At 39.8% G+C, this 14607-nt stretch overlaps 1 protein-coding gene across 1 annotated transcript in view; it reads right to left on the reverse strand.

Moving 5' to 3' along the window:
* Lama1 (laminin subunit alpha 1) overlaps positions 1–14607 on the reverse strand; it is a 155697-nt gene that overhangs the window by 80966 nt on the left and 60124 nt on the right. The window contains exons 4-10 of the mRNA XM_070028852.1: positions 11331–11573; positions 9704–9883; positions 7824–7913; positions 6536–6653; positions 4907–5085; positions 4157–4262; positions 1419–1579 (exon numbers count right to left, since the gene is read on the reverse strand). Coding sequence (XP_069884953.1) covers positions 1419–1579; positions 4157–4262; positions 4907–5085; positions 6536–6653; positions 7824–7913; positions 9704–9883; positions 11331–11573 — 1077 coding nt within the window. The remainder of the gene's footprint in view (positions 1–1418; positions 1580–4156; positions 4263–4906; positions 5086–6535; positions 6654–7823; positions 7914–9703; positions 9884–11330; positions 11574–14607) is intronic.

Genomic DNA, 14607 nt, shown 5'->3' on the forward strand with positions numbered 1-14607 from the left:
AGATCTGAGGATCATGGTTCAAAGCCAGCCCAGGCAGGAAAGTCCGTGAGACTCTTATCTCCAAGTAACCACCAGAAAACTGGAAGTGACACTGTGGCTCAAGTGATAGAGCACTTGCCTTGAGCTGAAGAGCTCAAGGACAGCGCCCAGGCCCAGAGTTCAAGCCCCATGACCAACAAAAAAGAAAAAGAAAAAAGAATTCATTGGTTACACCACAAAATTAAGAAAAGTAAGGGAAGAAGTGGGTCAAAGTGGGGTGAAAGGTTGAAAAGGGTGACAGTGATCAAGATGCGCTCCATTCAAAAACTGCTTTGTTATATGGCACCTTCTCTTTACAACTACTTAAAGATAATAAAAAAATTAAATTTACAAAATACAAAAAAGCACACACCACATCTCTTGAAGTAAATATTTCCAGAAAAGACAGTGTGAAATAACTACTGTTTGATTTTGTAGCCAAGAACAGAGCTGCAAAATCTTAAACAGCTTGGTTGTTACATTTAATGATTTTTTTTCTGTTTTGTTTTACATCTTTCATTTTTCCTAATTATATAAACTACGGTGTGTGTGTGTGTGTGTGTGTGTGTGTGTGTGTGTGTGTGTGTGTGTGTGTGTGTGTGTGTGTGTGTGTGTGTGTGTGTGTGTGTGTGTGTGTGTGTGTGTGTGTGTGTGTGTGTGTGTGTGTGTGTGTGTGTGTGTGTGTGTGTGTTGAAACAAGATCTTGCTATATAAACTCTTTATCCTTCTGCCTTAGCCCTTCTCCCTGGTGGTAGGATTACAGACATGCACGACCAGGCACAAACACTATCAACATCTTACATTCTGAAATGGTCTATGTAATTAATTTTTAGCACTCATAAATTCTCAAGATCATTTCTGATCATGTATAAATGTGCCCGAGACTGTGCTTCCATGGGCAAAAGCATATGACATACAAAGAGGAAATTCTTGGAATTCAGAGAAACCATTATTAATATCAAGCAGCCAATGAAACCCATCATGAGTACCACATGAATACATTTCTTATGACCACAATTCTTTTTTAAGAGACTCAAGACAAAAGTTCTGTACTTTATTAGTGTTCCTGGAAATTTTGTATTTACCTGGTTTGCCTCCAAATACAAAGCTGGAAAAGAATGTCTTAGGAAAATTAAGCCAAGGCCAAAAAATATGGTATGCAGTATTGGGTTTTTTTCTGCAGAAATGCCTCAGGACTCAATGGCAATCACCCAGAGATAGAATAGAAAAGAAAACCAGCTGCCCACCTGAGTCCAAGGATGTATAATATGGCCAGCTTGCCATGACATGTCAGGCTTGGGGGTTCCTCTTAAACCTTATTGCTTTACACAAGCATCAATCATCAGAGCCAATGGAACATGTTTCCTTTTTTGGAGAAGCAGAGAAGGCACTGTACTTACCTTACACAGACATGGCTCTGTGCACGGGTCATCATTCACACTGCCAGCCAGATTGCACTCGCAGCGGACACAGTTGGGGAAACCCCGATAGCCAAACTGGCAGCGATCACATTTCTCTCCTGCATAGCCTTCCTTACAAGGGCACTGGCCTGGCCATTTCCCTGGAGGATGGAAAACAATGCAAAGTCTCAGTTTGAAGGTAAAGAGTGGTTGCAAACTTTTCTTGGAAAAGGCTTCAGAGTACATTTCTAGGGCCACAGTCTGTTGCCATTGACTTGGGCATTATTGTTCAAACATAGCCATAGACAATACATATGCAAATGGACCTACTTCTGTTTTAATAAAACTCAATTCAGAGCAAGCAGTAAATGGATTTGATCCATGGGCAATAGTTTGGTCAATCCTGGGTTAAAGAAAGAAAAGAGATGAAACCCAGAAATGCTGGTGACTATTATGGCAACAGTCTGAACACCTGTGGCTCACTCTTGTAATACCAGGTACTCAGAAGGATAGACCTGGAGAATCTCAGTATGGAAGGATCTTCCTTCCTTTCAGGAAGGAAAGAAGGAAGGAAGGGAGGGAGGGAAGAAAGGAGGGAGGGAGGGAGAGAGGGGATAATAAGATAGATTCAAAGTATTATATAGTAATTGCTGTATGACAGAACAATTCTAAGTAAATTTCCAAGAAAAATTAAGATATACATTCATCAAAACAACTTGTGCATTACTTTCTACATTATTCATAATAGTAAAAGAGCAGGAATAATTCAAACATTTATCATCTGATGAATGGATATGTAAGAAGTGATAGAGCTACATAATGGATTATTCAGCAATGATAAAGAAGGAAGTACTGAAATGTGCTCCAATGGGACTCTTGAAAACATCATATAGCTGTATGAAGTCAGTCACAGAGCTCTATATATTATATGGTTCTTCTTACATGAAATGCCCAGAATAAGCAAATCTATACAGAAAAAGATGACTAGTGGTTACCAAGTCCAAGATGGGATGTGTGTGTGCGTGTGCGTGTGCGTGTGCGTGTGTGTGTGTGTGTGTGTGTGTGTGTGTGTTTAGAGTGTGAAGAGGAGTCACTGCTAATGGGTAAAGAGTTTCTTCAAGCAACGATGAAAATGTTTTACTCTTAGATTAGGGTAATGAGTACCAAACATTGAATTATATATTGAATTATATATGGCAGAAACTATAAGGCAATAAAATATTAAAAGAGTTTTAAAATGAAGCACAGAGGTAAAAGAAAAAACTCAGTACCATTTTTGTTTTTGTTTTTGTTTTTGTCGGTTGTGGGGGCTGAACTCTGTCCCTCAGCTCTTCAGCTCAAGGCTAGTGCCCTACCACTTGAGCCATAGCACCACTTCCAGCTTTTTTTCTGCTTATGTGGTGCTGAGGAATTGAACCCAGGGCCTCATGCATGCAAGGCAAGCACTCTACCACTGAGCCAACTTCCCAGTCCCCATCTTTGTTTTTTTTTTTTTTATTATTTGTTTGCTTGTTTGTTTGTGTCAGTTATGGGGCTTGAACTCTGGGCCTGTGCACTATCCCTCAGCTCTTCAGCTCACGGCCAGCGCTCTACCACTTGAGCCACTGCACCACTTCCAGTTTTTTGAGTGGTTTATAGGAGATAAGAGTCTCACCGACTTTCCTGCCTGGAATGGCTTTGTACCATGATCCTCAGATTTCAGCCTCCTGAGTAGCTAGGATTACAGGTGTGAGCCACTGGCACCTAGCTCCATCTTTGTTTTTAATGCTATCTCTGAATCTTACTACCTGTGTATCCTTGACCAGTTTCTTATAAGATGGGTTAAATATTTTCTACATTGTATGGTTGAAAAGCTTAGGTAATATTTTTTAATTTTTTTAAACCAAGGGTATAATAATTGTCTGCACCTTCGTCATCATCTTTCTATTAGCAGTCACTTGGGAGAACAGATTTTGTGGGTGATTTGCAGTCCACCATACCAATGGGCCCCTCTCTCCCTGATAGCCCACAGCTACTTTTACTGGATGTGGTCACAGAACTCTGAATAGATGCAACCTGTTCAGGTTCCTGCAGTATTTGCAAGCTTACTTGCAGGTTTTTGGGGAAAAAAAGACATTGATATGTACAAAGTTAACTGGAGGACTTGCTCTCTGGCTGACGATGTACACAGAAGCCCTCTGAATGTCCCTTAGTAGCTAAGTAGCTGTTCACTGTGCTCCACATATGGCTTCAACCAAGCCTTATTTCATCAGGTATCGCCCAAATGCCATTTCACCACCAACATAGTCACCTCCACACCACGCTTTCTTCTCCTATGTTTGCTTCAAACCCTCAGCACCACCCCAACCTGGCTTTATACTACTCAAATCCTCATTTGTTTAGGGTTGCCTGTGGTCAAAGACTTTGATCATCTGCTTCAAACACACACACACACACACACACACACACACACACACACACACACACACACACACATTTTCAGGTTTCAGAAAATTCCTTGACATGTAGTAGGATTAAGTTAATAAAAAGATAATAAAGAATCATGAGAATGGAGGTATGGCTCAAATGGTAGAGCTCCAGCCAAGCAGCAAAAGCATCAGAAACTGAATTTGCGTCCCAATCTTGGATTACAAAAAAAAAAAAAAAAGAAAAGGAATTGGATCAAACTGCTATACAATGATGATAGTGCAAATCTTACACAAACATACCCTAAAATACCCACTGAGCCAAGTGCTTACCACTGTGTATGTCAGAATGGAGATCATCTTTGATGCAAACAGAGCTGAGGGACCCCACAGGGTGACAGTCACAAGGACGGCAGGGCTCATTCTCATAAGGAGATATCTGGAAAGCAGAGAGGGACCCTGGATTACCTGGATTATGCTACTACAAGCAGGAAGCCACCAACAACTTTGCTTTCTATTATTGAGGTTTGAACCCAGGGTATTATACTTGCTAGGTAAGCACTCTCCCGTGGGAGGCATGCCCCTCTCCCTGCCATCCCTTTTTGCTTTATACATTTTTTGATAGGGTCTCACATTTTTGCCTGGGGTGGGCCCCAAACTATTATCCTCCATTCTCCACTTGCCAAATAGCTGGGATTATAGCTGTGTGTCCCTGTACCCAACCTGACACAGACATCTTTTTGATGGTGACAGCAGTATCATTAGCAAAATGTCACTTTTTCTGATATCACTGTTTTCTAGCCTGTCACTCTGCTGTGTCTCAGAACCAGTTTTTTAAGGATTACCAATAAACATACTATCCCAAGGACCCATGAAACAATTCCATACATGCCAACTGAGGACTGACTGAATACATCCACTAGGAAAGATACAACTGCTTTAGTTACTGGCACAAGAAACAGAAATCTAAAGTACACTACTAGCATTCCAAGACTGAATGAAGGAAATGAGTCTTCTCTCTAAAGGCTGAGATGTGACGATTTCCTCTTGACTTGAAATACAGTAAAGCTAAGCTGTACTCACTTTGTGTGGCCGGTAGTATCCATCGATGCACGTCTCACAGTTGATGCCCGTGGTGTTCTGCTGGCAATCGATGCAAACACCTCCTCCCTCGAACTTCCCGGAAGTGTTCAAACTCTTCTTCTGCTTTGCAATATTCTCATCATAGTAGCAGTCTTTGGCTTTATTATGACAATTACATTCTAGAAGAATATTTTAACATCTTATTTAATCCCCATTGTATGTCCTATATTATGCACTATCTTACTTTCCAAAGTAAGGGTCTATGAGGGTAGTTTAAGTTAAAATTTGAGAATGAATGATTTTAATTAGATAATGCCATAAAAGACAATTGGGAAGTTATCAACATAATAAACCTCCAGGCGAGGAATGATGGCACATGGTTGTAATCCCAGCACTCAGGAGGCTGAGGCAGAAGGATTGAGAAGTCCAGCTAACTTTGGCTATATAAGGGAGTTTAAATTCAGCCTAGGTTACATAGTGAGAACCTCCCTCAAAGAAAAGCAAAGGCTACAAATGTAGCTCAGTGATAACATGCTTGCTGAACATTTATAAGGTTTTAGGTTCAATTCTAAGCAGCACAAAATAATTAACAATAATGATAATAATAATAAATGTGCCCCCCACTTGCCCAAGCAATCCATTTTGTGGGATTATAATTTACAGAAGGGCCTGTACAAGCTTAGGAATGATAGGCACAGGATTAATCATTGCACCATATTTATCTTAACAAAAGTCTGGTAACAACTGAGATATCTTTATAATGGAAATCACTGCAGCTGTTTTTAAAAAACAATGCCAAAATGTTCATATGGAAAGCACTGTTTTGTTAAACATTAAAAAGCAAAGTGGGGAGCTGGGAAGATGGCTCAGTGGTAGAGTACTTTGCTTGTATGCACGAGGCCATGGGTTCGATTCCTCAGCACCACATACGCAGAAAAAACTGGAAGTGGCGCTGTGGCTCAAGTGGTAGAGCTGAAGAGCTGTGGGACAGTGCCTGGGCCCAGAGTTCAGGCCTCACAGCCAACCAAAAAAAAAAAAAAAAAAAAGCAATGTAGCTAGTTAGGCATTGTGGTATACAGGTATAATCCTAGCATTTGGGAGGCTGAGATAGGAAAAGTGGCAGTTGAGAGCAGCATGGGTGATAGAGAGTGGTTCAGGTTGCATTGGGAGACTTTGTCTCAAAAAATAATACATAGAGCTCAAGTATGGCTCAGTGGTAGGGTGCATGTTTAGCACACACAAGGTCCTGGGTTCCATCGTAACACCAGAATCAACAGCAACCACTGACTGTAGAAGGTCTATGCCACTACATGCTCTAATTGCAGAAAGTCTTAGGAAGAATATTGTGGGAAGGCTAGAGATGTAATAGAAGCATTTACTAAGACTTCCACATATTGTTGATTCTTGAAATCTCAGCAGTAAATACCATTCAAAATAGAACATATATGTATTTCCTTAAATAACACAGCAAATCTCTAAAGATACATTTATCCCTGAATAATCTGAACTTTCATAAGGTATGCTGCTGCTTTGAGCACTATTTGAGGAAACAAGTCATTTCTATATCACAAAAGTTGGGATACCATAAGCTTAAACAGAAAACATTCTTCCCATTGTAAGTGAGCTCACCTTCACAAGTGTTACCAGAAGAAATAGTGCCAGGCCTCCAGGGCTGCTGATGGTACCCAGGGCAGCACCGGTCACAGTTCTCCCCACATGTATTATGCTCACATTGGCATCGTAGTTGCTAAAGGAAAAAGGGGGTAAAAAGTTGGATCCGAAAGATTGATCTGCATTGTCTCCTGAATGTCCCTTGAGGAAAGATTCTCTCACAGTCAAACATGGGTCAAGAATTTGCAATGGAAGCACACAACTATATCAAACAAAGTGGCATTTAACTTCTAGAAAAGAGGATACACATATCCCAGTTACAAAGTGAGAGTAAAACACAAGTAAAATAGGAGCTAACTAGTACAAATATTTGTAAAATGATATGTCGACCTTGTTCAAGGGCTTGACAGGTCTTATTAGTAATTATTTTTATTAATCATAGATTTTCTTCCTAATTTTCTGATGTTCATTAACATGTTTTCAACATAAAAATAGAAAAATCCAGGCTGGGAACATAGTTCAGTGATACAGGAGAGGACTGTCCCAGTACACATGAGGCCTTAGGCTCCATCCCCAGCACAGCAAGATGAAATAAATAATCAGAAGTATTCTATTCAAGACTCACAAAATTGAAAAAGAAATTGAGGGGAAAATAGGCAGATAACCTTCATGAATGTTTAAAGGAAATTTTCACATTAGTTAATATTATTCTAGATCAGGTAAACTTTATTTTATCATAATTTAGTACAACCAAAATGGAAGGAAGAAAATAAAAAGAGAGTAGAACCTTCTTTTAAAAATGCAAATATAAGTTATGGTAGCAAGTGGTTTTTTGTTTGACTCTTTTATAGAGATAAGAGTTTGAAAATCCAGAAGACCACTGAATTATAACCTTAAGATTGGAAATCTTGCCACTAATAAAACTATGGTAAGGGTTTGATTAGAAATATATCCTCCTTATCAAGGCTCATATCCACATGTTGCTAGAGGGGCTGAGAGAACTACAGGGCCTGCAGAATTTCCCAGAGCCAGCTCACCATTGACTACTACTTCCCATCCTCTGACATTAAAGAGCCTAAATGCCAAAAAAAAAAAAAAAAAAAAAAAAAGAAATATATCCTCCTAATGAAGCAGAATGGTGAGACTGTTTAAACAAGTGAAACCAGCTAAATTATCTGAAATTTCTCTTTGCAATTTTAAAAATGATAAAAATCACTGTTGTACTGAATGAAGGAAGAACAATGAAAACTATACAGTCATCACCTACAGTTGAAGTTCCAGAAAACTGTAAAACACTAGAACTTACCTTTGCAGTTTCATCCCAGGGGCAGCTACTAGCATGGCCATAGCAAATACACATCCCTCCAACAGATATGTCTTTTATTGAGTAGTAATACTGAGGAGAAAAGGGCATTACAAATGAAAATGAAAACCTCTTTATTCCACTAAAAAGAAAAGACCGGCACACCTCAATTAGCAGAATTATTATTGGTAATCTAAAATATAACTACATGCTCATTGTAAAATGCTATTTCATGCACAAAACATCATTGTGCTCAACTAGAATCAATAGTGCTCAAAATAGCTTACCAGAAGAAACCAAATGAGGCTAAAAGAACTCTCCTACCACCGCACAGCAGAATGCAGCATCTCCTTGCACTTATGGCCTGTTCTCACCAGCCCTCCTTCCTTTGCATGTGACTGCAAATAGACTTCTAGATTTCATTTCCCATGCTTCACAGCTAGTATTTATAAATGTGATTCATTTTAATTCATTGACTTCACATAGTGCTACATTACTGAACTCACCTCTTATTTCTAGTAGTTGTTTTGCAGATTGTCTATTCACATGGTCATGGAGACAACCAATGATGGTTTGGGATTATTACTCAACACTCTGAATGTTTGTGATTGATTGATTGATTGATTTTTGGCTGGTCGTGGGGCTTTCACTCAGGGCCTGGACACTGCCCCTGAGTTCTTTTGCTCAAGGCTAGAGCTCTACCACTCTAAGTCCCAGTGTCACTTCAGTTTTTTTGGTAGTTAATTGAATATTAGAGGAACTTTTCAGCCTAGGCTGGCTTTGAACCTCAATCTTCATATCTCAGTCTCCTCAGTGGCTAGGATTACAGGCATAAGTAACTGGTGCCCAGCACTTTTGATTTCTTTATCCTCCTGTTATTGGAAAATAAATTTCCCAATAAACAATATAACACTGCCAAGAGGAATTAAACAAGTCTTAGCTGAGTGGGGAAAGAAGCATGTTTATAGATTAAAGGAGTCGATATTGTTAAAGAATCTTCTAAATTTCTTCCTAAATTGATCTAAATTGATAGTATTCCAGTTAAAATCTTGGCAGGTATTATTTTATTTTCTTTTGGTGAATAATGAACAAAGGGATGCTAACATTTATAAAGACATGTAAGGAACTTAGGTTAGCCAAAACAATTTTGAAAAAGAGCCAACAATTTACCTGGGGGAGTTTAAGTTTCTTTAACAAACATCACTAGCTTAAATATGTGTATAGGGCAAATAAGAACTTTGCATCTTATCTTGCATCAAACACAAAAATTAATTTGAGGTGTGTTATAGACAAAGCTACAAGTATCAAGCTAGTAGGATATAGCTAAGATAATATTTTTATAAACTTGGGACAACTAAGTATTTTTCCAAAAGGACATAAATAGCATTAATCAGAAAAGAAAAATGACACATTGGATTTCATCCAAATTGTGTAAATCTCCGCACATCAAAAGGCATAGCTAGCAAAATGAGCTGGGCATGGTAGTCTGTACCTGGAATCCCAGCTACTCAGAAGGCAAGGGCTGCAGTTGAGGCCAGCCCAGTCAGAAAAGTTCACAAGAGTCCATAAAGCCCACCTCAACAAACAAGCCAGGCAGGGTGTAGAGCTGTCACAGTCTGAAGCTGGCCCAAATAAAAATTACGCCTCTATCTGGAAGAAAACCCACAAAAACAAAAACAGAACAAAGGCCACTACATTCAGTTGCGGTGGCATTGCAGCTACTTGGTAAGGGAACCAAAGGGCATGGTGCGGTGCCATTATCTAACGGAAGTCTTTGTAACAAAAGATAAGACAATGGTGCTCAATAAAATAAGGCAAATCTGGAAGAACAATCAAAAGGAAAATAAACTTTTTATGGAGGCAGGACACCACTGCACACTCACCCTTCTTGTGACAATCGGATCGAGGTCTCTGGGGTCCCGGTGGCTGAGGGTCATGAGATCGGCATTGAGCGTCCGGATGCGCTGTAAGCGAAGGCGGATGTATCGTGCAGAGGTGAACTCCAGCAGTTTGGGAGAGAGGTCATCAGCGCTCGGTCTGCCATTGATGAGGGATGTATGAATCTGGAGAAAGCAAAATAAAATATCAATTTAAACCATGGAAAGATACACCCTGGATGTTTCCTCAGGACATAATCTTTATAGACACTATCTAAACATCAAAACCAGACCCTGACTGGCCGACTGCTAGTGGCTCTTTCTGTAATCCTAGCTACTCAGGAACTGGAGATGGGGAGGACTGCAGTTCAAGGCTACCCCAGCAGGAAAGAACATGAGACTCCATTTCCAATTAATCAGCCAACAGCTATGCTGGAGGAGTGGTTCAAGTGGTAGAGCACCAGCAGAGCAAGCTGAATGAGCACAAGACCCCAAGTGCAAACCCCAGAACTGGTACAGAATTTTTCAAAGAAATAAAAATGAAACCAATAGGCTGTTGTAAAATCTGTCTAGTACATCTCCACTACTTATGAAGCACCCTGATCCTTACTGTTGTTTGAATTCATGGAATAGAGCTTATCATCCATTCTAGTCTCTGAGAGATTGCTGGAAATCTTTAACAGGGCATTTCTCCCAAAGGAAGGCTACCCTCCTCTCTTAAGTAAACTGTTCTCAAAACAACCAGAGGCTTTTTGCAGAGTTCCTGCCCTGGGGAACACTTCAAGAAGTTTCTTAAGTTTCCTCTCAAGTCACATGCTATCAAAAAATAGGCTGTGTCTCAGCTGGGCACTGGTGGCCCACACCTGTAATCCTAGCTACTTCGGGAGACTGAGATCTAAAGATTGCAGTTTGAAGCCAGCCCAGGTAGGAAAGTCTTGAGGGTGCTGAGCACCAAGCTGGCATATTGTGTGGGCATCTATCTCTCAATCTCCACTTCCTCCAAGGTAGTAACAATCTCCAAAGAGAAAACGGGGGGCTCTATCTTTTAAAGGCAGTTAAGAAATCTCTTTTAAGTTTTCAGTAAATGAGCCAGACATGGTGACTCATGCCTGTAATCCTAGCTACTCAGGAGACAAATCTGAGTATCATGGTTCAAAGCCAGCCCAGGCAAGAAAGTCTTTGAGACTTTTCTCTCCAATTAAGCACCCTAAAAAGATTGAAATAGAGTTGCAGCTCAAGTAATAGAGTGCTAGCCTTGAACACAAAAAGCTCAGGACAGTGCCTGGGCCCTCAAACCCCAGGAACTAGAACCAAAAAATAAAAAGATTCCAATAAATGTTCCTGCTCTGGTGTTATGATAGAGGAATCCATAGATTTATTTAGTCCCAGCAGATTGAAGACCAAGGGTCCTTCCTGTAGGGAAGAAATCAATAAAGTAAAAATTTCCTTAGTGAAAAGAATCACAATAAACACCACTCCAGGCAACTTTAAATAGAGCCAGATAGCTTGAGGGCTGATCTCTGTATGAAGAGTCAGCAGCTCTGTAGGCTCAATAGTGGCTCCTACAATGGGGATCTTAGCATTTGAGGGAGGAGCATGAAAGAAAAGAAGCTATCAATGGTGGACACAGTACCTCCCCGTGCTCCAGTGGGACCAGTCTGGAATAATAGGAGGTGCAAATCACTTCATCATCTGCTCTGTAAGTGGGTGGCCCCCGTCTGGGAATTATGTTGTAGCGGGTCAAGCACTCAGAGTCGCTGACTGCGTAGTACTGCCAGGGGCTGAACGTGATGCCATCCACAGAACGCTCCAAAATCCAGTTTCCCGGGCGGGGAGCATTGGCTGCTTTAACGATGACATATGCGACCTGAAAGACCTGAAATAGCAGACATTGCAAATCTCAATCCAGAATGAGTGGTAGGTCAGCACAGAAAGTCCTGCATTTCACAAGATCAATTACAGGAATACTCTAAGTAACCCTGCTCATAAAAGAGGCGAGGGAAATGGAGACTCAGAGAAGTTGTAGGAAGAGATAATGTGAATGGATGCATAATTTCAGCCATGAAAGGGGTGTTGTATAAACACCTGACTATATTACAATACCGTGTGCTAGAAATTTACTAAGAGGAGAGTTATGTTTTCTTAGTATACACACACACACACACACACACACACACACACACACACACACACACCAAGTAGCAGTGAAATGACAGATGTGTTAACTTTCTTTATTGTGCTTATGATTTCAGTGTATGTGTGCATTAAATCTCCAAGTTGTCTCATTAAACGTCTAAAATTTAAAAATAACAAAACCAGTAGTAACAACTTAAAAACCAATTCTAGAGAGAATCATTGTGACAATTGTCAATGTCTTTCTGTTTTTGAGAATAACTTCTTACATACACATCAATCAGAAATAGGCCTTGTGAGATTCCCGCTGGAATCTGTTGTCAAAATAACCCCCCAAAATACTCACAGGTAAATTTGAATTGTGAGCATGTGAGCTCTTCTGGGGACAGTAAATTCAAGGGCTTCCCAGTGAGGAACTAGAGGATCTAGATTTACATTGATTCAAGGACTCCCACAAATTCTGTACTCTGGGGCTACAGAAAACATGTTGGGTTCCACCTCAAATTTTGAATGTCACTACTGTATACACACACACACACACACACATAATATATATACTATATATATATATATATATACATATCCATGTATATAGTATATATAGTATATATACACAGTATATATATACTGTGTATATATTCTATATATAGTATATATACAGTATATATACTATATATAATACAGTATATATAGTATATATACTATATACATGGATATAAACAGTAGTGATATGTATATGTGTGTGTGTGTGTGTGTGTGTGTGTGTTGCCTCCAGAAACCAAAGACTTCTTTCATTTGGCTGCCACATTTCAGTTTCCTGAAAGTAATCATTATTTAACAAGAGGCCAACACCTCATAATGATGTTCTAAATACAATCCTATTTACCCAGGCACTGGGTAAAAAAACCTCCAAATATTTTCTGGATTGAGAAGAAAAAGTGGGAATAGCATGGCCCTTCTTATTAGAAACTCAACCTTGGCAAACTTTGCTCTTTTTCTTTTAAGAGCAAAAACTCAGATTAGTAAATGAGATCCAGGAGATATAAGCAATAACAAATGTCTTTTTCCATGTAGACCTAGCACTTCAGTTTTTCTCTGACCCAGTATTTTTGCTTAAATATTAATTCAGCCCTCTATCTGTGAATCTATCATCTCTAGATTCAACTAATTATAGCTAAAATATACACATATATATTTTAAATTATGCCCATACTGACCATGTACAGATGTTTTTTCTTATTACTATTTCCCAAGAATAAGGAGGAAAGATAGCATACTATATATATGTATATCTATCTATCTAGTGCTGAAAAAAATATATAGAGGGTTTGTTGGTTGGTTTTTGCTTCTCCTCAAATTAATGTATATCAATTCCAGGAACACAGAGCTCTCTGTGTGTGTGTGTGTGTGTGTAGTGTGTGTGTGTGTGTGTGTGTGTGTGTGTGTGTGTGTGTGTGTGTGTGTGTGTGTGTAATAAAGCTATTTAATATTAAAACCCACCACAAAATAAATGGTGGTGACACTCACTGGCTAATTCTAGGGACTATGCGGGGGAAGAAAAATCCTGTCTCATTATAATAAACAATAATTTGTCTACAAGAAGAAGTACTGCCTACCAGAGTTTACTATAGGTGACATGATTGTGTCTGATATGTTGGATCTCCACGTTCAGTGTTCTTTTCCTCTGTGACTTCCACTGCGTTTTTTGTTTTGTTTTGTTTTGTTTTTTGGGGTCCGGTCGTGGAGCCTGAACTCTGGGCCTGGGCGCTGTCCCTCAGCTCTTCAGCTCAAGGCTAGCGCTCTACCACTTGAGCCACAGCGCCACTTCCGGCTTTTTTCTTTTTGCTTATGTGGTGCTGAGGAATCGAACCCAGGGCCTCAGGCATGCAAGGCAAGCGCTCTACCACTGAGCCACCTTCCCAGCCCCTTCCACTGTGTTTTTTAAAGTTAATTATTTTTGTTTCTTTTAATTTTTTATTGTTATTTTAAAGGTGATGTACAGAGGGGTTACAGTTACATAAGTCAAGTAGAAGAGTACATTTTGTTTTGGACAATGTCACCCTTCCCTCACTCTCTCCCAATTTTCCCCTCCTGTGCCCACCCACAAGTTTGTACAGTACATTTCAACATAGTGTCTAATGAGTACTACTGCTGCATTTGTTCATGCTTTGTTTGATTTTTTTATTTTTAAAATTATTTTAAAGCAGTTGTACAAAGGGCTTTCAATCCACATGTCAGTTTATTAGTACAATGCATTATGATCACTTTCTTCATTCTCCTCCACCTCTCCCATCGACCACACAGCAGAAGTCAAATGATGATCTGAGGCTTTTGACACATAAGGACAGAGAGAACATACTCTATTGTCTTGTCACTCTCCAATTGTTTTGCACATATTCTATCATAAAATCAGAAGTCTATGAACACACAGGCTGTGATCACTCCCCACTGCATGGTCATGAAACTAGACTTTACAAAGTAGGGGTGCCAAGCAGAGGAGGGTAGCCAGGCAGCTCACGGAGGAGGCACACAGGCATATGAGATAGAAGGCATTTGAGTTTAGAAACGTGAAGCGCTTTATTCACAGCATCTCATTCAATTCCAAATTATTTCATTTTGATTTTTCTGCCAGTGTCACAGATCTGGAACATGATGCAGACAGTTCAAAGGACAACCTGCCGAGCTGCAGGTCCCCGTAAGAAACAAGGTTCTTCCCCTCCAGTGTCCAATTTCTTTCTATAATGACAACACCGGAAGATTCTCATTATTCTCCTAGC

The sequence above is a fragment of the Dipodomys merriami genome, unplaced genomic scaffold, assembly GCF_024711535.1.
Source record: "Dipodomys merriami isolate MVZ:Mamm:240054 unplaced genomic scaffold, mDipMer1.0.p SCAF_2, whole genome shotgun sequence".
Taxonomy (NCBI): Eukaryota; Metazoa; Chordata; class Mammalia; order Rodentia; family Heteromyidae; genus Dipodomys; species Dipodomys merriami.